This window comes from Syngnathoides biaculeatus, chromosome 5 (assembly GCF_019802595.1).
Source record: "Syngnathoides biaculeatus isolate LvHL_M chromosome 5, ASM1980259v1, whole genome shotgun sequence".
Classification (NCBI taxonomy): Eukaryota; Metazoa; Chordata; class Actinopteri; order Syngnathiformes; family Syngnathidae; genus Syngnathoides; species Syngnathoides biaculeatus.
Window position 1 is genome coordinate 1,667,433 of NC_084644.1, and position 25,497 is coordinate 1,692,929.

Below are 25,497 nucleotides of genomic sequence, written 5' to 3' on the forward strand. Positions count from 1 at the left end.
AAGTGGAGTATACATGTAAGATGATGTATGTATAAATTAGCATATTAGATAGCGGGTTTTTTTCCCCCCACTTGCCATAAAAAATAAATAGAGAAAAATCACACGCTAATGCTAATTGTGAATGCTAACTTGTGGATTCTAAAAAGATTTGATGGAGTCCATACATTTTTGCTGCTGAATTGCAAGTAACCCAACGACATTTGTTTGTTACTTTATGCTTACACGGCATCATCAGTTATTCCATGACTCATGTAATAAAGAGACGATATGCGAACGTGTATTTTGGCCTCCGCCCGCGCCCTATTTGCAAACAGCACGGCTCCATTCATTTCCACTGGCGAAGCACACGTGCGGTCGCTCAGTCCTCCTCTCTGACAAAGCCGCATACTTCGGTGACTCACACGCGACAGCGGGCTTCCGAAAATACACGTCTCGCCCGGAACAGCTGCACGAGATTGTCCGCAATGGATGCTCAACGCTGAGCACAGAAACAAATTCATGTTCTTACCAGGTGACTCGCAGTGTTGTGTTTCACCAGGAATTGGAGGGGAGGGGGCAAGAACAAGCGTTAAGACTCTGAACTTCTTGGATTGTTGTTTTTAGCTAGCATACATGAGGGAAATATTAGACACCAGTAATAACGGTTCCTTATGAAACATCCTGTCCCCCGGAGGGACACGAGACCAGGTTCGGGCATTGGTCTCGTCGGTCACGACTGAATAGTTTCACGTCCAAACTGCTTTTGACAGAACAAACCAACGTGGACACTTCTGAATGAGTCCAGAATAGTCTGGATTAACAAAGTTTACCCGATCATTTTTGTCATTTCTGCTTTCCGAGTTGCATTTCACCCGTTTTTTAAGAGTGTGCATGTACTAGAAGGTGATAGAAGGGGTGGGGGGGGGGGAAAGAACCTGAACTGTCTTTGGCAGGAGTGCTCAGCTCATGGCAAACCACGTGAAGCTCTACCACGGATAATTTTGGAATGTCTTGGGTGGAGACTTTTACTTGCTTCTGTCTCACATTTTCCCATCATTTGACATGCAGGAGGATGCAGAGAAATCATACGGCCTCACTTCTTGGGGCAAATTCTGCACCGACATAAATGCCCTCCCACGACTGCTCGGCCTTTCAGGCATATCCAAATACGAGAGTCGTGTTGTAACTTCAGTGAGTATTATCTTCTACTTGATCAGCAGTTAACAAAGCAGCCAGGAAGTAAGCAAGTCGACAGAAACAGGACGTGGTAGGCAATAATTATGGGTGCGTGTTTGGATTGGAAGACTGAAAGTATAAAATTATGAAGAACTCGCTGCAAAAATCTGTCCACAATTTTTCAGTCTGATTGTTTTTTTTTAAGCTTGCGCAGCGATAAAGTCAGAAATGCCTCCGTCAAAGCGAGGGCGTGGATGGTTACTCGTCATTTTCTGTATCGTTTATCCTCGCTAAACGTCAGAGGTGAACTAAAGTCTACAACAGTGAGGCAAGCTGCATACACCCTCAACGGGTTGCCAGCAAATCGTCGCATGGATGTTCGGGAGCAGTATAAAAAAAAAAAAAAAAAAAAAAAAAGGTGAAACCATGCGGTCAGGGCATGGAAATGTGACGCAACACCGCAGACATTTTTTCCCGTGATGTGGAAGTTTCAAGACTTTACATTTGAGAGCGCTACGAGCTGTACTGAGGAGACACAACATACTTTGAGCCAGCTCATCAGTAGTCCGAGTACCACACCAAGTGACGCAGGGCTCGCTGCTGCTGCTGCTGCTAAGCAATTGACAAACCCCTGCGCTGCACACAGCCTCGATGGGAGGATCAATCTCAGAAATAAAAGTGTGAACGCTCACAAGTGTACAGGGACACAGAGATGACCCAAGTATTAAAATGCTGGGTGCAGATATCAAATCGCAGTGAAGTCCACTTACGACCATCATATCCTGGTTATCCCGGGCCGAGTCACACCGCTTGGTGCGCTGGATTAACGCCATCGTTATCAGTGTGGCCGCGTGACATAATTTGTAATCACAGGGGTGAGAAAAATGAAGCAACCGCAACCATTTCGTAAACACGTGCAGTCCTTGATGAGTTTGGTCAAAACATCAACAACCGTTGGTGCGAAATGGACGCAACTGCCACACGCAATCGCTGCTTCAAATCATTCATTCCGGCTTGCCAACAACACCCTCAATCGAGTGATGCTCCAACAGCACACAAAAAGAGCAACCTTCCCTTTCTCTCCGTGGTTTGGCTCGCAGAGAGAGGGAGAGAGAGAGAGAAAGAGAGAGAAAAGACAGAAGGACCAGAGAAGGGGGACATTGGGGAGGGGGATGGTCGGGTTATCACGCTCATTCTGGAACTCTCTGGTGACAGGAAACCGCTCACTACACATTACCGCACTGGGATGTCATTCAAAAGCAGTACTGTACTACCAATAGTATGACAAGAGCCTAAATCATTCTGAAGTACATTTCTAGTCAGGAAAATAACTACAGAAAAAATGTAAAATGTAATTTTTGCGGGGGTTGGGTGGGGTGGGGAATGCAATTTAAAAAAAAAAAAAAATGGAAGCTCAATCAGAAGCCAGTCAGCACCTGTTCGTGTTCGGTATTCATTCATATCAACGATAACGCACAAACTGTTAACTATCTAATAACTCAACTGGCCAGTTCACATCAATGCTAGGTTAGGACTTGGAGCGACTTACCCGGCCGCCGGTTCCGAAGGTTCGCTCATTGCGGTGAACTTGAGGAGAAGATCGCAGCGCTACTTAAGCCAACTTCGCTGGATTGCCACCGTGCTTGCGCCTAAAAGTAGCATCGTAGCCACGTGTAACCGCCGTGTTTGCACTACAAAAAATAAATAAAATGACATAAAAAAACACAAAACACAAAACAGATTTTCGGTCCCAAAAGGTAACGAGTGTGACGCGTTCCGTCATAGAGTCCAACAAGTGGGTGAGCAAAGATGACGAAGGTCACAGCGCGCAAAATGTCGTAAAGGCAAACTTACGACACAATAGTACAACCATGACGTTTAAAATAGTAATAATTTCAATCATGGAAACTATTTGATTGAAGAGCCACTCACTTGCTCATCGCCACTTTTCGGTAGTCCTGTCAAATCCACTTGATTTAATCTTCACGCTCACTCCAAACATATACGACAAAAACTAAAGGTTAACTTCCGGTATACTACGAAATAAATGTCCAATGCATCCGGTGTTATTTTGTTGTCGTTCGCAAATTGTTGAACATACCGAAGAGTAAGCCGTTTCATGAGTTAATAGTAAAAAAAAATTACACGAGTAAATCGTGTCAGCACTTGTCATTTGATACCAAAAAAATAACTGCACCTCTGCTGATTCTTATTTTGAAGCCGCCGTCAGTTTTGAACGGGCTCTCTTCGGTCGAACTTGACGCGAGGTCCGCGATCCTGCCTCCGTCAGCAGAAGATCCCGGCTCGATCCTCCTCCGTGGGGCGCAGCGCGGATTTACCCAGCCGTCAATTCTTCTGCACCGCCCTCCATCCAACCAGCCGTTTTCTCGTCGGTCTCAGACGGAGCGATGGCGGTGATGATCGATTTCAAATCATAATCAAATCATCCAATGCGTCCAATGAATTAAACTGATGGTCTCCATCGGAGGAGTTAATTGTGGAATGATTTATCCATCCATCCATTTTATTTGCCGCTTATCCTCACGAGGGTCACAGGGAGTGCCGGAGCCTCTCCCAGCCGTCAACGGGCAGGAAGCGGGGGTACACCCTGGACTGGTCGCCAGCCAATCGCAGGGCACATAGAGAAAAACAACCAATCGCACTCACAATCACACTTCGGAGCAATTTAGAGCGTCCGATTAATTAAACTGATGGTCTCCATCGGAGGAGTTAATTGTGGAATGATTTATCCATCCATCCATTTTATTTGCCGCTTATTCTCACGAGGGTCACGGGGAGTGCCGGAGCCTCTCCCAGCCGTCAACGGGCAGGAAGCGGGGGTACACCCTGGACTGGTCGCCAGCCAATCGCAGGGCACATAGAGAAAAACAACCAATCGCACTCACAATCACACTTCGGAGCAATTTAGAGCGTCCGATTAATTAAACTGATGGTCTCCATCGGAGGAGTTAATTGTGGAATGATTTATCCATCCATCCATTTTATTTGCCGCTTATTCTCACGAGGGTCACGGGGAGTGCCGGAGCCTCTCCCAGCCGTCAACGGGCAGGAAGCGGGGGTACACCCTGGACTGGTCGCCAGCCAATCGCAGGGCACATAGAGAAAAACAACCAATCGCACTCACAATCACACTTCGGAGCAATTTAGAGCGTCCGATTAATTAAACTGATGGTCTCCATCGGAGGAGTTAACTTGTGGAATGATTTATCCATCCATCCATTTTATTTGCCGCTTATTCTCACAAGGGTCACGGGGAGTGCCGGAGCCTCTCCCAGCCGTCAACGGGCAGGAAGCGGGGGTACACCCTGGACTGGTCGCCAGCCAATCGCAGGGCACATAGAGAAAAACAACCAATCGCACTCACAATCACACTTAGGGTCAATTTCGAGCGTCCGATTAATTAAACTGATGGTCTCCATCGGAGGAGATAACTTGTGGAATGATTTATCCATCCATCTATTTGCCGCTTATCCTCACAAGGATCGCGGGGAGTGCCGGAGTCTATCCCAGCCGTCAACGGGCAGGAGGCGGGGTACACCCTGGACTGGTCGCCAGCCAATCGCAGGGCACATCGAGACAAACAGCGGCGCTCACAATCACAGCGACGGGGCAATTATTAAGGTGTCCAATTAACGTTGCATGTTTTTTGGGACGTGAGGAGTAAACCGGAGTGCCCGGAGAAAAGCCACTCAGGCACGGGGAGAACATGCAAACTCCACACAGGCGCATCTGGGATTGAACCCGGGACCTCAGAACTGTGAGGCCAACGCTTTCCAGCTGCTCCACCGTGCCACCCCTGTTCAAATACTATTGCAAAAAAACAAACAAAAAAAAGAACATTGATGAAATGACAAGCTGAAATCCAAATTTTTAACAAACTGTACATTCCCAGGCTAAGAATACCAAAATAATTCCTCGTACGCGCTGCCAACAGGAGGCCTAAACTGTTGAATTCACTTTTATAGACGACATTATCAATTCCGCACGAAGAGAAACAGGAAACAATGATTTCCACCACACGCGGAAAACAAACGAAAAAGAACAAACGGCGCCGGATGTAAAAATACACATCAGCACAGTCTTACAAGCAAGTACTGAAAACCCAATCTCACGTGTGGGGGTGTTTCCTGGTTCTGGAAAAAAAAAAAAAAAGGCAATTTTTTTTAAAAAATCGCACCTCTGAAAGAAAAGCGGCGATTGGCTTGTTATTAGCTTTCTGCAGTCGTGTTTTCCACACACGTGGGCCCGTTTTCTGAGAAAACGCATGTCGGAAAAAGCACCTTCACTCGGCGTTTTTTTTTTTTTTTTTTTTTACCAGAAAACTGCTTTGCCGCAGGATCCGCGTGAAGAAAAGGTGAAGTGAGACACGCAAATCTTAACGTTCGCCACAAAGCAGACGACGAGGGAGCAGCGATTTTCCCCAGAGAATATGGCCAATGACTTTTTTTTGTTTGTTTGTTTCATAACACAAAGCGAGGAGCAGCGATTTTGCCGCGGAAGGTGGTAGCACATTTTTTTTCTTTTGGTAAGACTTTCATTTCGGCTTGCGACAGCTCACCCGCAATTGCGACACAAAACTTTTGTCGTTTTGTGCATTTGTGCGCGCGCGACAGGAAGCGGGGGGTCGCACGGGTGTCGATGTTGTGGCCCCGCGACATCTGACAGTCGGGCCTGGAAAGCAGCAAAACTCAAGACCGCAGCGCCGGCGTCAGAGTTTTGCTCATCGCGATCGTATTTCAAATTTGACGGACGGCTTTGCCGCGACGTACTTTTAAAACGAGAACTTTTCAAGGAGCATTTTAGCACATCCGATCGTTATAGTTATGTATAGTTATGGATCGTTTCGGCTTGGCTGAGCCACGACGGCGAGGCGGCGGCTGCCTCGAAGAGTTTACCGTCGGTCATGTAAACTGACATGGTTGAAAAATGATTTTCCTGAAGATTTGATTGTACCAGGATGGACTTGCTGTCCTTCTATTTTTGATGTCATATCTTCAAAAATGGGGATGCTTTTATTTTGCCCAAATAAGGTCTCCCTGTGCTTCCGCAGACTCATGGACGCAACAATGAACGAGACGTTTGTTTACTTGGACATGTATGAGGACGAGTATTCCGACGCAAATTGCAGCCAGGGCTGCGACGAGAGTCCCCGGGTTTCGACAGAATTCGCGGCCATGCGGACCGTCCTCTGCGTCCTGTGCGTTCTCGGTTTGCTCGGTATGTTCACAAAGCAGCGGCGCGTTTGCAAATCCTCCCCGCTTGAATCTTTCAAGAAAAACATTGGAAAAATGTACCTTCCCCAGGCAACGCCAGCGTGCTCTGGATTCTGCAGCGCTACGTCAAGCTGAAGACCTTGACGGACGTTTGCCTCCTCAACCTGGCGCTGTCAGACCTCAGTCTGGCTTTGTCTCTCTTGCTGTGGGCCTACAATTCGCAGAGCCTGGCGGCGTGCAAAGTGGCGACGGGAGTCTACCAGGTGGGGGTAGAACACTTCTCGGTTCATCCAGAATAAAACGTTAAAACCGATTGGAAACGCTCGCGGGGCGCCAAAGCTCAGCGGTTAGAGGACTGGTTTGGGAAATCAGGGGTCGTGAGTTCCTTTCTCACTGGAGGGGATCCGGCGTAAAAAACTGTGGCGAACAAATATGAACGTTCATCTGAGATGACGCGCTGTGGCGACCCCTAACCCTCATGAACTTTAGTCTAACCCACAGGAGGCGGGGAACACCCTGACCTGGTTTCCAGCCGGTCGGAGGGAACGCGATCACACCTTGGGGCAATTTAGATTTCACGTCTTTGGGATGCGGGAGGAAACCGGAGCGCCTGGAGAAAACCCGCACAGGCCCGAGGAGAGCATGCAAACTCCACACAGGGGAGGACTGGGATTGAACCCTGATCCCCAGAACTCTGAGGCCAACGCTTTACAGCTGATCCAGCGTGCCGCCCTTTGGTCTATTTGAAATGTATTTTGTTGCGCTTGCCTCTATCAGCAACGACGCAAAAAGCGACTGTTGTCCTTGCCGTTGTGTGTAGTTGTGACGCCGAATCTCGCGGGCGCCACAGCGAGACTAACCCCAACCCCAACCCCAACCCCAACCCTAACCCTAACGTGTTGTGTTTTCCGTGCCGTCCTCCGCAGTTGGGATTTTACAGCGGCACTCTGTTGGTGACCTTGCTGAGCGCGGACCGCTACCTGGCCATCGTCCACGCCGTGGCCGTCACGCGGACCCGGACGCTCGGCTACGGGCCGGCGGCCGGCGTCGCCGTCTGGCTCGTGTCCGTCGTCATGGCGACCCCCGAGGTCACATTCGCCTCCGTGGTGGCAGACGACGACAGCTCCCTGAGTTGCAAGCCGCTCTATCCGGACCAAAGTCAGCAGTTTTGGAAGATGTTCCGAAACTTCCGTGAGCACACGGTGAGCCTGTTCGTGTGTCTACCGATCCAGATCTTCTGCTATGTGAAGATCCTGCTCGTGGTGTCGAAGACGAGGAACTCCAAGAAGGCTCGAGCTGTGAAATTGATATTAACCGTGGTGGGTGTGTTTGTTGTGTGCTGGGTGCCTTACAACGTTGTCGTTTTCCTTCAAACGCTGCAACTCTTCGCCATGCTCGGCAGCCGCAAAGCCTCGAGAGCGATCGACTCGGCCACGACCTGGTCCGAGATCATCGCGGTCTCGCACTGCTGCGTGAATCCCGTCATTTACGCGTTGGTCGGGGAGAAATTCCGGGAGCCTTTGGGCAATTTGTTGCCCAGGTACTGTTCCAAGCGGAGATCTTCGGTCAACTCGGAGACAGAAACTTCCAACACGGCTCTGAGATCGCAGTAGGATACTCGCAGGATCCCATCTCCGGGAACTCCGGGAACTGACTGATGATCATTTTTCGAAGCAGCGCAGGTACGACTTGGCCGAATCAATCCGCCAGAGGTCGTGTTGAAGTCGCCCTTAAATATTCCTGGGGTCTGCCTTCTTATCAGCTTCCTGTGGACAATTTGTAAGAATTAGCACTTGCTAAGACACTTGAGGCAACGCGTTAGGGTTAGGGTTAGGTTTAAGTTTTTGGGAGGTCCATATGAAATTTTATGGAGCTAAAGCAAAACGACGCGATGAATGGGAAGTTGAGCTACAAGCGGCGGTGCTGATGTGCATGATGTCGCATCCGGTGGTGGTTGAGGCGCGAAACTCACCTCCATCCATCCATTTTCCGTACCGCTTATCCTCACCCGGGGTCGTCCCGCCTTCGGAGCCTGAACTGGTCGCCAGCCAATCGCAGGGCAGACAGAAACAAACGTTTTTTTCGCGCTCACCTTCACACCTGCGGGCAATTTAGGGTCTCCGACCACGTTTTGGGGATGGGGGAGGAAACGGGCGTCCCCGGAGACATGCCGGGCCGCCCGCCAATCAAAAATGCCATCCCTTTTGTATCCATTTTTTTCCACTTGATATTGTGGAAAACGTGCTCATTGTTGCAAAGGCTTGAAAAAACATTTTTTCTCTCAATTTTAGAGATGAACCTGCCGAGTCAGGTCGACGTCCGCATTGGCCAAATGTGCAGCTTTATGATTTATTCTATTTAAAGATGGACAGCCAATGTTTTTCCTTATCCTTAGTCAAAATGTTATCCCTTTTTAAATCTTTTTTTTTTTTTATGCTTTTATATCTGATATTTTTCACATTAGTTGCGCTACTTCTTCGCTCTCACGAGCCTGTTTGTGCTGCGATGCTCGCTGGGCCTTCCATGTACTGTAACCGCTGTAAAAGTTGTTGACTGTGTTTGAAATGCAATTAAAAGTGTTTTGGGACTCAGAGGTTGTGGAATATTTATATAATATGTTAATATTTATCTAGAATACTACTACAATCCCTCGTCAGTTGACTTTGCCATTTTCAATGGACCTTTCCGATGGCGATCTTAAGCTCCGCCCCCTTCGCCATGTCCCACAAGCTTCCAAAATGGCGACTGCGCAGAACACGTTTGAAGTCGATTCTCTATCGCGTATTCCAGATCATATCGCGGTATGTTTTTTGCCAAATGCGTCAGACTTGTCCGAGAGAGTTCCACAGGGAGGTCTCAACCATTTCACGCAGGGATACGTACACGGGATTAACCCATTCATGGTCAGGGACGGGTATGTTATCAGTTCCGTGAGGTGGTGCATACTTGAGATATGTTTATTAATTCATTCTTATTCTACAACGACACTTACGCATTAAGAATACTGATGGATTAGCATTTTGAAGATGTGGTATGTTTTTCGCCAAATGCGTCAGACTCGTCCAAGAGAGTTCTACAGAGAGGTCTCGACTATTCCCCGCAAGGATACGTACGCGGATTTTAAGTATTTTGGACAGAGCGAAACGCAATGTCAGAGTTACAACGAAACGTTGGCGATCGATGCAAAAAAGTTTGAGGCCTCGCAAACTTCATATTGAAGTCCAACTGGATAAAATAGTGGAATCGTACTGCGCATGTGAAGCAGGGTGAGCGCTTTTTACTTGGAAAGATCACGAGTAATATCATTGGAGTCTGCATTGGAGTGAGTGACTTGGCCAGTGCTCCGTCTTAAAAGTCCGATGCGATACAAATCGACCTTTTTTCTTGCGTGACATGGCGCATTTGCGCGTCTTCAGTTATAAAACATGGCACACTTCATTCAGTAGGTCAGTGATACGCCAACAAAGTGAAAGTTGTTCACTTACCAGATTTAGTTGTACGTGCGCTCTTCCGCGAGCCTTAATCCATCGTAGACACTTCGTCAACTGTGTTTTAGGCTTTGGCAAATGAATCAAGTGGGCCCCTTGTAAGCTAGCAGGATATCTTTCATCAGCATTGCACGTTCCCCAAGCGCATCTGGGGATCATTTCCTTCGTAACATTAACTTGTCCGAGCGCCCGCTACTGACAACCAGCTTTTCTTGTGGGACAATACGGCGAGAGGGGCGTGTCAATGCGCGCAATGCGGCTATCTGATTGGCTATTATTGTACGAGTGATTGACAGGTCGGAAAGGTCCATTGCTGAACCCCTGCGAAAGGGTGTGTGTGTGTGTGTATGGGGGGGGGGGGGGGGGGGCGGCTGTGCACTATCAGAGATGGTTGAAATGAAGAGAAAATCTGACCCAACAATGCTTGAGCCGGTCAGAAATCAGATCGGGACGTCGACAATACAGTCGAGGTCCGATTGTCTGCGTGGCCTTCAGTGAAAGGAATCCCCCTCGACATTTGGCCTTTGGAGACTTGTCGGAAAAACCCAAACGCATTTGACCTCAAATGTTGAGCTGTAACATTTAACAGCAGATGCAGTTTGCAACACTTGTGCAAGTGTCACAAAGGCGTTGCACAGCATTTGCAAATCACGTTTTTTTTTTTTGTTTTTTTTTTGAAAGCTCGCAAGCAACAAGTCCCTCATGGTTCTACTGCAAATATGTGAAAGCGCCTGAGGAAGTGTCGCGGTGAGACAACAGAGCGACAACGATCGTCATTTGAAAGTGACAAGCGATTGGCGCGGGGATTATCACCAACAACCACGTCTTGAGCTCACTTGAAGGTAAAATTCCTCTTTTGCTTTCTCTCTATAATGTAGGAATTACGAGCAGGTGAACTCATCAAATTCCACGGTTGGATCAGAAAACAGATGGAACGGTAGTTTCGGTATTGTTTGAGTCTGTCAAGACGCCAAATCTGCACAGGTGCAAAGTGGAAATATTCTACAACTGAAATCGAATTTCCTCACCTCAATGGAAAAAGAGGGTCAACTTTAAAAGTAGTCACGACACTGCAATAAGCAAAACCACTTTGAAATGAACGTACAATTGGAATCAGGAGGAACCTTTCATATCAATATCGAACAAATTTGACATTTTACAGTCAGGAGCGATGGACGAAGATTTTTCATCTTTGGTTCCGAGCGACTTGGGAGGGAACCACAGCGCTGTGGGATTAACAAGGTGAGCAAAAATTTTACGTTGAAGTCGATGAATTGTTGTCATCAAATTTGATCCATCAGCAAAAGATTTTGCTTTTCAACTTGTCCACACGGTCCCTCGGTAGGAATGTTGTATGAGTACTTTGATTATGATTTAGAGAACGCTTAAAATCCCCCCAACCCGGTTCTCGACGGATGAATTCCAGGAGGAATCGAACATTCAGTCCGCTCCATTGTGTGTCGCATGTGTTGCCGTGGTTACGCTCATTCCAAACACCGAATGACCACCTTCGCCCGTGGCCAAAACGAAAACTCGACATTTATTGAGAAGTCAAATGTACATTTAAGTGCAAAAATCCAAAACGCAGACCACGTTTGAGGCGTCGCCGCCACACATTTTCGAAAAATCAGCCGGCGATTGACAGGCCAGTTCAGGTCCGGATGCTAGTTCGAAACCTCCTTTAGGCAAAAGCCACTCGTGCCTCCAGAACTCCAGTCTGGAGTCTGCTGGGAGTCCGCTAAAGGCTCGATTATGGAGGCCCAGTCTCGGCTCTCGCTCTCGCTCTCGGCGCCACTGGCGTCGTCGGCCTTCTCGGGAGGTCGACTCGAATGCACACATTTAAACCGGCCGGACAAAAAACGGGACCCGAATCCCAAAGAAGATGCTGAAATTAATTTGGCAAAAATCCACAAGCAGCAACTAAAATCCTTAAAGTGCCCTGGAGCACCACAAGTGCGTTTCATCGGGAACAAAATAAGAATCGGATCAGACACCCACTCGCCGCCAACTGCAATCATCCCAAAAAAATTTTCAGGCTCGAGCAGCGACGTCGTGAAGGTCACTACGGGGGCGGGGGGTTCCCCATGCGCTTGTCCTCATTCGCATATTCATGAGGTTGAAAAATAGCAGAGCAGTTGGCGGTTCGAGACGGAAAATCCAGAGCCCGAACGGGACTCCTCACGTCCGAGACGAGAGCGACGCCTTGAAAATGTGCTCTCGAGACCCCGAGCGCTCAAAAGTGTGACGGTTTTTGGCATCTGAGGAAATGCAGAACAAAGCGAAACTGGGCCAGGAAAGGAATGAACGGTGGTCCTTCTTTTTGAACTTGTTCTCGTCCGTTAGAATCTCGTAAGAGTTCAAAACGTCGCCACTTGATGTCTTCTTCAGGCCGACTTCAACAGCCACCACGCTGGACTACCTGTACATTTCCCCCGACGACTACGACTACGGTTTGTGCGTTTACGGGCGACAAAGGGCTTCCTTCCTTCCGCCCGTCTACTTCACGTTGTTCCTGGTGGGCCTCGCGGGCAACTCTCTGGTGGTGTGGGTCCTGCTGCGCGGGGTGCAAATTTGCAACACGACGGACGTGTGCCTCCTGAACTTGGCCTTGGCCGACCTCCTGTTGGTGAGCACCCTTCCCTTCCTGGCGTACCAAAACCTGGACCGGTGGATATTTGGGGACGTGATGTGCAAAGCTCTGCTGGGCGTTCACTTCATCGTTTTTTATTCTGGCATTTTTTTCATCACGCTGATGAGCATCGACAGGTACTTAGCAATCGTGCACGCCGTTTACACCCTGAAGCTGCGCGCTCGCTCCTTCGGTGTGGTGGTCGTAGCCGTCACTTGGCTGGCAGGATTTTTGACCTCATTTCCCGAACTGCTCTACCTGAAGGAGCAGCCCAGTCGCGCCGACGTCACCTTCTGCTTCCCGGTGTACCCCTCGCCGCTCGCTCTGGACAACGGCGGCGCTCACTTCTGGCGGGTTTTCGGCCTTTTCAAGATGAACCTGCTGGGCTTGTTGGTTCCCGCCGTCGTCATGACTTTCTGCTACTCGCAAATCGTCAGGCGGCTGCTTTCCGGCCAGTCGCCCAGACGACAGACCGTCCGCGTGGTGGTCACGGCGGTGGCCGTCTTCTTCGTCTGCTGGGTGCCCTACAACGTGGCGTCCTTCTTCAGAGCGCTGGAGCTGCTGCTCGTCTACACCGAGTGCGAAAGCAGCAAAGCCATCGAACAGGCGTTACAGGTCACCGAGGTGGTGGCCTTCACGCACAGCTGCGCCAACCCCGTGCTGTACGTCTTCGTGGGGCAGAAGTTCCGGAGGAACCTCTTCAGGTTGGTTCGGAGGACGCCGTGCGCTCTGTGCCGGCTCGTCAAGGTCCTCGTACCGGAGCAGCACTTCCGCGTGTCCAACATCTCCCAAACCACCAGCGTGGACGAGAGGAGCACGGCGGTGTGAAGTGGCCCCAAGGCCTTTTCTGGGGACCTTTCTCGTCTTTTACCAGCAATAAAGCCGTTAACTGCCACAAGCGAGCAAACCTACGGAAGGAAATGGGCGCCACCGGGATTTGAATTTGAAATGTAAAGTGATCACATTTTCAATCGTTGTATTTCGGTGTAACTTTTCAATGTTAACAATTCACTGGCTGAAATTCACCGCCTGTGCCACCCGGCAGGGTTACTGCAGGTCAGAAGCGAACAGCCAGCCAATCACAGTTACGCTTTCTTAGTCACGTGACGTCACATCCGAAGAAAGTCTAACCGGATTGGCCGGCTGGTTTTGACCTGAAGTAACCCTGCCAGGTGGCACAGACGGTGAATTTCAGACGGCGAATTGTAGCAACTATTGAAAATGTGATGATTTTACATTTCAAAGTAAAATACTGTTTTCCGTGACATTTCAAAATAAAATCCTCGTTGCGCTCATTTCCTTCCATACGAACCAACGCATATTCCGTTTACGCAGACGTACTGCACATTATTCAAAGAAGTACAGCGTCCACATGGGCAATTTTTCACAAAACGACTTCCCGACGTTTTGTTTTTGGAAACTGCCAATCACGATTGCGGTTTTCCTCGGCATAATTAGCATTATAAAGTGGCCATATTTACTCGTGTCATATTCTGTCCATCCGCCTCTAAAATGGCAGCTTCATAAGGCGGAAATTAAAAAAAAAAAAAAGAAAAGAAAAACTCTGCCTTCTTGCTTGCACTTTCAACATCGCTTAGTTCAAGTTTAGATTGCACACTCACATCAACAGCCAAAATTATTCAATCGCTAATTTAATATGCAAAAAAAAAAAAAAAAGAACTAGTATGGTGCCGTTGATGTAAATGCTACAAACAAGCTTCCATGCTATTACCGCCGTGTTGACAACAAAAAAAAAAAATGTTTTTTTTTAAATAAATAAATGGGAAAAGCAAATGCCTGCGTTATCTCATCTTTCCAAACTTTTCCAAAGCCTTGAGCGATGCCATCAAAACAGTGAAATGACTCAAGGTAGAAATTAATCTGCACGCACGCGCGTCAGATTAAAACCAGCAGACATTCAAACATCTTCTTGCATTCCGCTTGCATTCAATTCCTGGATGTTCGGTGATCCACTCGTATTTTTTTTTTTTTTTTACATATTTGTATGTCTCCAAAGTATTTTAGTTAATTTTCGGGGGTCGAAACGGCTGCCTGTTGTCCTACTCGTGCGCTTCCAACTACCACAGACAAACTCCTTGTATGTTATGATCATGTTATTATCATATTGTTATCGTACCAAATGTCGGCGAGACGGCATGTGATTGTATCTCGCCGAAGGCAAGTTTCCAAATGCAATCGTTTTTGGAGGCCTCCGTGCACTGTTCGGTCGTCATCGTAAGTCGACGCAGGAAACAAACGCCGAGACAAAGTGACCCGACATCAAAGCGCAAGCCACGGCAAAACTCAGCACAGCAGTCGGCGGCTTCTCTTGTGCAAGAAGAGCGTCATCACGCCTTCGTCTGCAGCTCCCCGCAAAGAAAACCACATTGATTGTCAAGAGCGTCATTTTTTCCAGCGTTTCGCAACACGCGGTTCCTCAGAAATACATACGAACAAAACACAAGAGAGACATTTTGAGACATGATATTAAAAAACTTTCATAAAAACGACGACGTCTCAGGTTAAGAAATGCCTCCTCGGTCAAATATTGTCTCGTTACGAAGGGAAATTCGGGATACGAAAAGAAAAAATAGGCGCTGGATTCACATCACCCAAATTCCACCAAATGTAAACATGCTTTATCTCGATTTGTGTGGCGGGATAGAGCCGCCCTCCCATTGGCTATCGCCGCAGCAGCTTCCCGGCATCCCATTGGCTGGGAGGGACGTCAGTCTTTACCCATGATGCATTTTAGAGCCCTTGGACACTCGCCTGTCACCGACTCACGCTAGCACACATTTGTAAAGTACAATTTTTTTGGAGTTTTTTGCAAGTTTCTTCATCTTTCATCACGATGGGCCTTAAGAAACTTCAGTGGACTCAAGTTATGTCCGCGTTTTCTCTCGGCTGTCAAACGTTCGCCTCCTCTTCCGTCCCCCATGATGCCTTTTGTTCGTCACCCACCCTTCCCTTCGCATAGTCGCTCTATGCCAAAGGTAAATGAACACAATTGTTCTTATTCTTTACACGATGTACTTTGCTTATCTTTGGCGGTGGTCTTGGAACGGATTAGGCTGTTTACACGTAAAAAAGCGCTTCTACTTACAAAAAAATTCACGTTACGAAATGATTTCCCTAACGAATTAATTTTGATAGCAGAGGTGCCACAGTACTACACATTTACTTGTTTATCTTTTGTTTCGGCATATGATTTTCACGCACGTGTCCTTGACACAACGATGATTCAGCACACGAGGAGGCGGTTGCTCTTTGAACGTTTAATGGCAAAATAACACCACAAACTAAAATATGTACACTTACATGTAAACACGAGTCTTCTGTACAGAGGAATGTACATGCAAAAAGTAAAAATGAAGTCATCATACAACATTCAAATTGACATTGCCGCAGTCGGCGTTTTTCATATTCCAAATATGAAAACAACAGTCACGCTCTCTTGAGGTTTACATCCTGGCTCGGGCAAAATGCCCTCCGGCCTTCCCTGTGCATCTTTACATGGAAAAACCAGGGGGGGGGGGGGGGGGCGCTTCACAAAGGCATTTTATTACTTCCAACATAGTTTGCGCGAAAGAAGCCGTGACAAAATTAGATGATGATTTATTTAGGGACGCACGAAGACGGATGAAAAATGACAACGCTTCCGATGATGAAAGTAGAACGTTTTTTTTTTCTCGAGCCACCAAATGTTAGCAAGCGTTTCTCGACCGCTCACATAAAAGAAAAAAGAAACGTCGTCGTCTCCGAAACGGACGAAGCGGCACACGCTAAGCCGGCGCCGCAACGCTGGAGGATGCAAACACAAAAGCCGGCAAAGTGAAGTCCGGCCGGAAATCGGCCATTTAAAAATCACCAAACGTTCTCCTGAAATAATAAATAAAAAGGTCAGTCATGTAAACTCTTTGAATATCTGGGTTCACTGTGCTCTCTATAAGTTAACACGGAAAAAAAAAATTGGAATACAGGAAAACAAACGGCAAAACTTTGGTATTATTACGGAAGGAAACAATGACAAAAAAAAAAAAAAGCCCAAGTGCCATTTTTGAAAAATAGATACACGTTTTACATTGTTGCCGAAGCTCCTCATTGCGCAGATATTTTAGTGCTGAACTTAATACAAAAAGAGTTAACACAATACAGACGTCTATCGCAGTACCAGTCACGTACATGCCGTTATTTTGTTCTAGCGCTACAACACAAGTCGTCATAAATAGTTGCATAAATGTTCAAGCTGCAACGCCGCACGTGAAAAGTGACGCAAAACGAGCGCATTATCCAAATTTGTTCATACGCTGCGAACGAAATGAGCGACCTTGTTCGGTGGCAACAGATTCTTTCTCAAAAAAAGAAAAGAGACGAATGAAAAAGCGAGACCAATTTATTTACAGATAAGGCGGCCATCTAAGAAGCGTCGCCTTGAAAGTTCATTTTCATTTCGCCACGTCGGCGAGAGGAGCCCAAAGCGGCCGCAGACGGAAGACGCCCTCGGGGCTTCCTTCGCGCGTCGCCGTGACGACGGGGACCACCTCGCTCTCGCATCTTTTTTGCGTCTCCTCCTTCAGACGACGGCAGGAACGCGGCTTTCCCTCAAAAGTTGCAAATGTATTTTGTTGCCCAACTGTACAGTTTCGCTTACAAAAAGGTCATCTCTTTTTACAAAGAAAAAGGCTTCTTCTGTGGTCAACTAAAAGCAGCCCGACACGCAGCGACTATTCGCAGTACTCCGTTTCCTTTTGGTAATACGGTACGACTCTCGCGAGGAGAGGAAGGCTCGCTTCTCTCGTCGCGAAGTCGGGCTTGGAAGTCCGTTTTGTGTGTTGCGCGGGCATAAAAACGCCGTACGCCGAGGTGAGGGAGGGGTGGGTGTGTGTGGGGGGGGGAAGGGGCGGAGTCATCATTCAGTCAAGTCAGCAGCGAGCAGCAGCAGAAGCAGGACACTGGGGGGGGGGGGGGGGGCTATGGATGGGCGGGAGGAGGGCGAGGGGTTTGGACGTGGGGGACGCGGCATCGGTGTGGAAAATTCAGCAGAGAACGGCATAAAACCTCGTCCTTCCCCTCACACGCGGTTGAGCAGCCGGCTGCGCAGAAACGCCTTCAAGGTCCCGACGGGCCGGACGTCGTTCTGGTGCTTGCGCCTCTCGATGAACGAAATGAGCCGGGACGTGTCCAGGCGCGAGGGGCGGCCCTGGCCCGGCGGGAGCCGCGCGGCGTATCGCCCGTCGCCCTCGGCCGCGCCCGGGAGGCGGAGCCAGGGCTCGCGCAGGCAGGCGGTCGCCGAGGGCCGGCGCTCGGGCTCGCCCCGCAGCAGCGGCCGCACGAAGTCGCGGGCGGCCACGCTCACGCCGTCGAAGTAGTCCTCGGGGAAGCTGAAATCCAGCCGGCAGATGTTCAGACACGTCTCCTCCAGGCTCTCGTCCAGGAAGGGCGACGCGCCGCTGAGGACCACGTAGGTCAACACACCTGCGAAGATTTTCATTTCAAAATGCCGTCATTTCTAGGGAAGCGGGGATGACCTTTGCACCGCGTTGCAAAATTCCATTATTTTATTTGCATGTTTTTCTTTAAGGAAAATACACACCCCCCCCCTTCCGCATTATCAATTACTATATAATGAGTGAGATTGCGTCCCGATAACCAAAGGAAACAAAACAAATTGGAACGTGTTAATAATCCTTGGAGGCTCCACGATATCGCGTCTTCCAATTTTCCTTTTTCTTACATTTGGTGATGAATAACTTTTGACTTTTCAAGCAAACGTTCTGCCAAATGCAGCAGGTGCACGTACACGTTACTTCGTTTCGGAGGTGGTCTATCTTTGCGAAAAAATGAGTTGATAAAAGTCTTCTTGTCTTGACCCTCATTTGACGGTGTGGGGGAGGGGTGCCCCGACTTTTTTTTTTTACCCCAAGATCTACTTTTGAAGCAGCCAGCCTCTCGCGAGCTACCGACGGGGGGGGACGATGATGATGCTCCCAAACTGTTTTAAGGTTAATGTGATGTTGCCTCCCGTCTTTAAAATACAGAATGAGCTTTTTGTGCAGTGTATTGTCTGCGCTTTCATCCTGGATCAGGCTGTGCCAAGGTGGAATTTTCAAATGACACACCATCTGATCCTGCACTTTCTATTTTGGCTCGAGACCAGACCTTTCCCACTCGGAAAAGACAAAATCTCGTCCAGTTTTATCACTTTTTCTTCGATTATTCACAGACTCCAACAGTCATTGCATCTTAAAACAACAGCATTTCTTTTTGAACTTTCTCCATTAACACAAGCAGCATGTCTAGCTCGTCTTTGGTCTACGTTACCCAGACTGTGTTGCTAACTAAAGAAGCCGTGGTGGACGCTCTCATTATAAAACCCATTGATGGGCATTTGTAAATATGAGTGTACGTCTTTAAGAGCGGGGCGGGGTGAAACGTAAGCTAGTAAAAATAGAGTGGCGGAGCAGCGGCAGTTGTTCGACAAAGTTCCGTGTGCTGCCTAAAAGAAACCAGCGGCTTCTTTGTTTCATTTTTTTACAGTACGTATGTGAATTGTGCCATTGGATGGAACCACCAGTCATCCCTCACTCATTGAATCATATTGCAAATGCCCACAAACTGAATAGTTAAGTATGTTATACTTTAAATTTGCATTGGATTATTGTTTTTTTTTTTTTTGCACATAACGTAGAATATCTGCGAAGAGACTGCATTAGCGTTTTTTTTTTTTTTTTTTTTTTTGAGCACGCCATCCCGGGATCGATCGCGATCGACGATCAAGCACACCCGGTGTGGGGTGTGAAGTTGATCACACGGCAGCTGAGCGTTCCTTTCCCGAGACATCAAACGCCGCGAAGTAAAAATTCTCGGAAACTCACCCAAGCTCCACATGTCGGACATCAGAGAGGCGGGCCGCCCCAGGACGAGCTCGGGGGCCGAGAACTCCGGGCTGCCCAGAAGAGGGTGGATGTAGCAGGACGGGGGGTTGAGCTGAACCGCGTCACCAAAGTCCGTCAGCTTGACCACGGGCTGCGAGGACACCTGCTCCACCACGATGTTCTCAGGCTGCCGAAATCAGCGACACGCGGTCCCGTCAGGACTCCTCCCGCATTCCGCAGCGGTGCGACAAACCCAAACGGCGTTTACTTTCAGGTCCAGGTGCGCGATCCTCCAGCCGTGCAGGTACTGGAGCGCTTCCAGAATGTCTCGGAGGTACAGGGCCACTTTCTCCTCCGTCAGGTTGCCCCAGCTCACGATGTAGTCCAGGAATCGACCTTGGTCTGCCCTGAACACAGCAGCCGGAAACGCGACCGGAGTCAAGTTGCTGACCGTCCGGCAACAATGGGGAGAGTCCCGCATATCCCAAAATGTCATGAGCATCTTCATTTGGAGAAATAATGAACTCTAATAACTGCTTTTCAAAATGGAACTCACTCGGCTGTGTGTTTTTCGTGTATTGGTCGAACTAGAATCGGAGCTTTTTACCGTTTGCCAAATCGCTAGCATACACGGCGTACTTACATCTCTAGAATCAGAACGTAGCTGCTGGCCGTCTCGTACGTGTCCAGGAAGCGGACCAGGTTGGGATGATCCACCGTCTGCAGGAGTTTGACCTCCTGCAGAACCTGCTCCCGACGCAGCAGCTTCTTGTTGACGTGCTTGGCCGCCACGGTCCATTTGCTGCCTCGCTGGTCGCAGCGCTTGGTCACTGAGAAGCGGCCTCTGCCCGCCGCAAATATCGCGATCAATGGATCAAGAACTTGAAGTTCTTACCAACCGTGTGGCTTTCATATGCTCGTAAAATAGAATAAAAGCGTGCGGTCTTACCTTCCAAGTTCAGAAATGTCAGTGTAGTGGGACTCAAAACCGCGTTTCCAAATTGCATTGTTGCTATCATCCGGGCTTCCTGCAAAAATGTTTGGGTTTGGTTTGAAAGCCCAGGTGGACTCGGGACATTTGGAGCAGGCGACGCGACGTCTCACCTGAGACTCTGAGGCCGGCCGAGGAGCTGACGGAACCGGACGGGTTCGCGGCGACGCACGTGTACTCTCCGTTGTCCTCCACGGTCGCCCCGAGGATGCACAGAGTTGCCTCGCCTGTCTCGCTGCGCACAAAAGGAGAACGACATCTCCCCTTTTGGCTCTTCGTCTCTCTTCTGTGATGCGACACGTTCTTGAAAAGCGTAAAAGGCAAGCGGAGGACGCCGAGCAACTTGTTGTCGCTGTATCTCCGAATCCTGTTTTGCGCAACCTCGGCAACCATGCCGATGCTTTTCTGAAGCCGTAACGGGAAGTTTAAAATCTTCCTTTTTTTTGTGGATGTCATTCTACCGCCAACGTGACTTCATCAAACCACAGGATCTTGCGAGCATTTTTCCTCCACGTCGTTACCTGTAGGCGATGCCGTGCCGTCCGCCGTTGCTGAGCGCGTCGCCGTCGGGCCCTCGCCAGGTGACGGCGGCTCGCGGTCGGCCGCTCACTTTGCACCTGAGAGTAACGCTGTCGCCGCTCTCGCACGCCACGTCGCCGAGCGGGACGAGGAACTCCGGGGGAGCTGCGCGACGGAGGGCGACGGCGGGTTTTTGAAAGAACACAAAAGCGTGTCTGTGGCCTGCCGCGTCATTTTATGTGGCCCGGCAGCGCAAACAATGTGTGTTAGCTTCCATGTCGACCCAGTATTGCACTCACCATCACTGATGAAGTTGGGATTCACAAGCTGCAAGACATAAATATCAATTTTCGGGGGAGGCTTTATAAAAGCGAGAAAGAGAACGGCTGTGAGGATTTGCACGCCGCACCTTGCCGGAGACTTTGCCGGCCAGGTTGTCCTGCGATTTGCGGTAGCCGTTCTCCAATTTCCTACCGTCCTTGTCTCTTTTCTCGGACTTGCGGCGGATACGAAGTGCAGTGTGCCACGAGAGGGATTTTCTGCACCGAAGAAGAGAGACGGCGTCAGCTTCGGAGAATATCTGCGCGACGGAGTTGCTTGCGTTCCGGCTGACGAAGACGAGAAACGAAGGGCTTACTTGACGGTTCCGTCTGGGAAATCGGGCGTCGTGGAGGATGAAGTGTGTCCCAATACGAAGCCGGGGATCCACCCCTCGGCCGCCGGGCAGTGCTCGTTGGCGGCCCGGTACACCAGGAACATATTTTGCTGGTTGCTGGCTAGTATTTGGACCACCTCACCCTGAGCCACGCTGATCTCGTCCTCCTTCACCGCCGCGTAGTCTTGGGTCACTAACATGGTGGACACGCTGCTGCTGCTGCTGCTGCTGCTGCTACTGCTTTCACTCTGCCAGGAAAAAAGAAAAGCAGCAGCGCAGAGTTTCAAAATATGAACACGATCATAGCAAAGCCCGGCGCGGAGCTTTCAGTCTCTGCGTTCCATCGGACGGCATTGATTTGATTGACGAGACAAACGTGAGTGAGAGCAAGTTAAAATCGCTTTCGATATTGTAGACATATGGACGCGTTTAGCTTACAGTAACTGAGAAAATGTGATCTGAGAGAAATGTGACCGGGATAAGTCATCACCCACACGTCGTCTGTATTAAAGCAAACAATTCTAGTAGACAAATGATGTTGGTGAAAATTGAAATAGGTCAGAAAGGACAGAAGAGGAAGTCATGAAGATCTCTTCATGCTTTTCTGAAGGTTTCCAATATCGTTGAATTCCTCCCGAGGCGACGTTTACACTCCGATCCTGGCGGCCACGCACTGCAGAAACCGTTTCAGGCATCCACGAAGGCCAAACTAAAAGCCGTGATGCAACAAAATGTGCAAGTGACAGCTCGTTATCGGCGTGGATGAGGTTTAAATTGTCAAAACATTTGCCACGGCGCTCACAGTGCGGATGACAAACATGGTCGGGCAGAGACTCGCCAGCTAATTGCGAATGTCGAAGGGAATCTAACATTATCGACGTGGCCGAAGTTTCATTCGACTTTGCCAGGACTACCGACGTCCTCCAAGCCTTCGTTTGATACGTGGAAGGAAGCCTTGAAAGAAGGTGAGAGACGCAAGGGGCCAGGAGGGAACATCCTCTACCGCCATCCGGCACCTAAACCACACCCTGAAACCTGGACTCAGCAGGCCCACGCAGCTCGGTCTGGTTACGGACCATGAGAAATCTCAACAAGACTTGCGCACGCTCGCAAAAAAAGTTGAAATAACGCCAGACTACATTTCAGGATGACGTGGCCGTCGGGAACGTAGTGCAACTCGCTCAAGTTGCGCTTTACGTTTACAAACATTCCCTTCCATGAGATACGCGCGAGATTAAATCATTAGTAAAGAGAGACAAGATGTTGGCAATCAGCAAAGCTCAAAGAGAAAAATCAAAGCAGTTTCGCGATGACTTGGGAGTTTTCCTGTTAGTACAAGAGCAGCGTGGTCGGTGTCACACGAGACATTCTCGGTGAAGTTAGTGCACTCGGATAGTTGTTAGTTCCCAGCGGAGTAGTCGTTGCAAGCCGTTCTCAGACGCGGCGGCGTGCAGCCGGACTGCGGCCGCTCAGCGAGGGCGAGGTTAGTGGAGATGAAAGGCTTCTGCGAAGCCGTGACCTCGGCCGGGCCTCTTACCCCGTTGCTGTGGGCGGAGTGTACGGACTGCTCGCTGGCGGAGGAGCACGTGCTCACGCGGTCTAAATCCTTACTGTGGGTGGAATGGCGGCGATGAGAGGCCGTCCCGTGGCTTCCCCTGCCCAGCGATTCCCCTCCACCGAGACCGTCGCCGACGCAGGAACTCGGTCGGCTCGTGGGGGAAGGAGGCACTGACGGGACCGTGGCCCAGAAAGGGTTGCCTTTGTGGGACTGGCCGGTGGGGACAAAAGCGTCCTTTACGCCTGCGGGGGACTGCGGTGAAACCAGAGGTGAGACTGTTCTGATTCGAGGGTTCTTGAGGGCCAAATGCAGAGGAGCCACGGCCATTTGCGGGATAGCCGCCGGCCGAGGTTTTGGGCTTTCTTCACGAGCTCCGGGAGCCAGTCTGGCATCTCTTTCTGAGGTGCTCGAGGGTCTGCTGCTGTTGTTACAGTTGCCTCCGTCGCTACAATCCAGCGCTTCCATCTTGTGGACCTCAGAACTGATCAGCTTGCCGTTTGAGGCGGTGTCTGAATACAGGCTAGACGGCTGGGACTGCGGCTGGCAGGGTGACCACGTACCTGCTGATCTGTCAGGCCCTTCGGGACCTGGGTGGTGGTGGTGATGGACAGGCTGGGGTAGGCGTGAGGAAGGCTGGGGAATTCTTGAGGGTCTGGAGCGCGGCCCACAAAGAGAAGAGGAGTTGCCTCCCGATCCTCCGGAGCCACCCCCGCCGCCGCCTCCTAGGCCGGAGGTGCCGGTGGCCGTGCTGCCTCCCGGAAGGCCTCCGGCACTGCTACTATTGGGTGGACCCGCGGGCCCACTGCCGCCCACGTGGTTCCTCTGGTACTCTATGGGGGACGTCAGAGCTGTTGGAGGAAATAAAGGATCAGTGGCGGAATCCTTGTAGCTCCAGTTCGAAGTAAAACAATGGAACATTTTCGATGGACGCAAACCGAGGCAGGCGGAAACTTTTGGGAACCACAACACGAGTCGGTAACGCTGACCTGATCTGAAACAATGACAAAAGCTTCCTTGTGTTTGGTGTTGCCCGCTAGATATACTGTACCACAAAGGCGTCATTATTCCAGCGTAGTACTAAAGAGAAGATATCATGATCGGCTGCTGACGGAGTAGCAACAGCCCAAGAACCAAACCTCCATCGTCAGACTTTTTCTCCGGCTAGCAGGCATCTAGAAGACGTCTGCTTGTGATTCTTTTGAGCAACGCAATATGCTGAGTCCGCCCGCTAGCTTCATTGTAGCATCAAAAGAGAAACAGCTAAAACCGCAGAACCAAAGTCCAACAGCACCCGTCACCAGAAGAAGCGCTCGAGCGGTCGTCTCGGCTCATTTACAAACGACGAGCAAGGCGAAGGGATTTCATTGATTGCCATCTCTCGAGTTAACGGGCCAGTCCCTCAATGCTCGCCAAGGACTTTCCCTCACGTAACTTTTTCCACGACCACTTGGTGGCGCGTTCAGCGTTCAAGCCGTTTGGCCGGTTTTCTGCCTTGATCCATTTGTTCACTGGTGGTGCCCCCCGGGGAACGCTTTGGCCACCCGACCGTGTGACATCACGAATGTAAATTGTCCTGCATTCGGAAGCGTTCGTTACCATTCTCCCCCGAACGCCGAGTGAACGCTCACCATTGAGGAAATTGCGCTGGTTTTCCAGAATCTGGCTGACCTGGTGGAGCCAGATTTGACTGATTCCGGGGCTCGTGGAGTGGAGGGTGTACCTGTCCACGTTGCCGCTGGACGATCTGGAGGTTAGCGTGAATTTGCTGGGGTCCTCGGCGTTTTCTTCCAGACCCAGCCAGCTAACCTGTTTCAGGTGCAACGGGACAGCGACTTTCAGGTTGTTTTTGGACTCGTAAGACTTTGTCTTACAAATATGAATACAAATAGATTTGGTAGCGAGATACCAACCTTAATGCTGTTCTTGAAGAGGTAGCCAGGAGTAGAGAAGCCCTTTTTCTTGTCCAAGGGTTCACTGAATATAACAATCTGCTCAAAAAGGAAGACTCTCCTCTCTTTCATTCTCGACAAAAGGCCCCCATCCTGGTCCGAAACCAGGAACGTGTCTTGCAGGAGCAACCTGCCCTGTGCTACAATTTTACCCTAAAAAGACCAACGTGAGGACAGTCAACACAAGTTGTTGTGGGGACTTCCTTTACATTTTAGGACACACTGCCACCTAGCGGCATTTGTTAACCTGAGAAACTCAATTTCTGTTCTGCAAGTCAATTTCCATACGATTGACCAATTTTAAACACAAGCACCGAGACGAGCGGTCTTACGTCGAAGCCTTGAAGGCGGCCAACATTCATCATGTCGTTGCAGCGCTTTGGGACGATGCACATCGCCTCCACAGCTTTCTGCAACAAAACGGTAAAAAAAAAAAAAACA

At 49.5% G+C, this 25,497-nt stretch overlaps 4 protein-coding genes across 8 annotated transcripts in view; 2 read left to right on the plus strand and 2 right to left on the minus strand.

Annotated features, from left to right (window-relative positions):
- The window catches only part of cobl (cordon-bleu WH2 repeat protein), a 35,192-nt gene extending 31,986 nt beyond the window's left edge, over positions 1-3,206 (minus strand). For 3 of the 5 annotated variants that reach the window (XM_061820791.1, XM_061820792.1, XM_061820788.1), the window contains exons 1-2: positions 3,088-3,206; positions 2,705-2,846 (exon numbers count right to left, since the gene is read on the minus strand). In XM_061820791.1, the coding sequence (XP_061676775.1) occupies positions 2,705-2,733 (29 nt within the window). In that variant the 5' untranslated portion in view covers positions 2,734-2,846; positions 3,088-3,206. The other 2 variants (XM_061820790.1, XM_061820789.1) reach the window with 2 other exon arrangements.
- Positions 3,207-6,230: 3,024 nt separating this feature from the next.
- si:cabz01093077.1 (C-C chemokine receptor type 8) lies at positions 6,231-8,921 on the plus strand. Its single transcript, XM_061820524.1, has 3 exons — positions 6,231-6,393; positions 6,480-6,652; positions 7,316-8,921. Exons 1-3 carry the CDS (start codon positions 6,231-6,233, stop codon positions 8,000-8,002), a joined length of 1,023 nt encoding a protein of 340 aa, XP_061676508.1. The 3' UTR covers positions 8,003-8,921.
- A 1,722-nt stretch (positions 8,922-10,643) lies between these two features.
- cabz01093075.1 lies at positions 10,644-14,432 on the plus strand. The gene is made up of 3 exons (XM_061820303.1): positions 10,644-10,719; positions 11,040-11,119; positions 12,266-14,432. The coding sequence occupies exons 2-3, from the start codon at positions 11,049-11,051 to the stop codon at positions 13,332-13,334; spliced, it is 1,140 nt and encodes a 379-aa protein (XP_061676287.1). The 5' UTR covers positions 10,644-10,719; positions 11,040-11,048; the 3' UTR covers positions 13,335-14,432.
- A 1,744-nt stretch (positions 14,433-16,176) lies between these two features.
- Positions 16,177-25,497, minus strand: part of triob (trio Rho guanine nucleotide exchange factor b) — a 96,758-nt gene continuing 87,437 nt past the window's right edge. Inside the window, 14 exon segments of the mRNA XM_061818949.1 lie at positions 16,177-17,984; positions 19,385-19,571; positions 19,653-19,791; positions 20,028-20,228; positions 20,334-20,412; positions 20,489-20,610; positions 20,897-21,059; positions 21,194-21,221; positions 21,304-21,433; positions 21,532-21,797; positions 23,087-23,955; positions 24,736-24,913; positions 25,018-25,209; positions 25,389-25,466. Of these exon segments, the coding sequence (XP_061674933.1) occupies positions 17,581-17,984; positions 19,385-19,571; positions 19,653-19,791; positions 20,028-20,228; positions 20,334-20,412; positions 20,489-20,610; positions 20,897-21,059; positions 21,194-21,221; positions 21,304-21,433; positions 21,532-21,797; positions 23,087-23,955; positions 24,736-24,913; positions 25,018-25,209; positions 25,389-25,466 (3,036 nt within the window). The 3' untranslated portion in view covers positions 16,177-17,580.

Excerpts from the sequence above, each read along its gene's own strand:
- si:cabz01093077.1 (XM_061820524.1), top strand. The coding sequence starts at position 6,231 with ATGGACGCAACAATGAACGAGACGTTTGTTTACTTGGACATGTATGAG. Across the intron at positions 6,394-6,479 it reads GTGCGTTCTCGGTTTGCTCG|GCAACGCCAGCGTGCTCTGG; the intron begins GTATGTTCACAA and ends TACCTTCCCCAG. Across the intron at positions 6,653-7,315 it reads TGGCGACGGGAGTCTACCAG|TTGGGATTTTACAGCGGCAC; the intron begins GTGGGGGTAGAA and ends CGTCCTCCGCAG.
- cabz01093075.1 (XM_061820303.1), top strand. The coding sequence starts at position 11,049 with ATGGACGAAGATTTTTCATCTTTGGTTCCGAGCGACTTGGGAGGGAAC. Across the intron at positions 11,120-12,265 it reads AGCGCTGTGGGATTAACAAG|GCCGACTTCAACAGCCACCA; the intron begins GTGAGCAAAAAT and ends TGTCTTCTTCAG.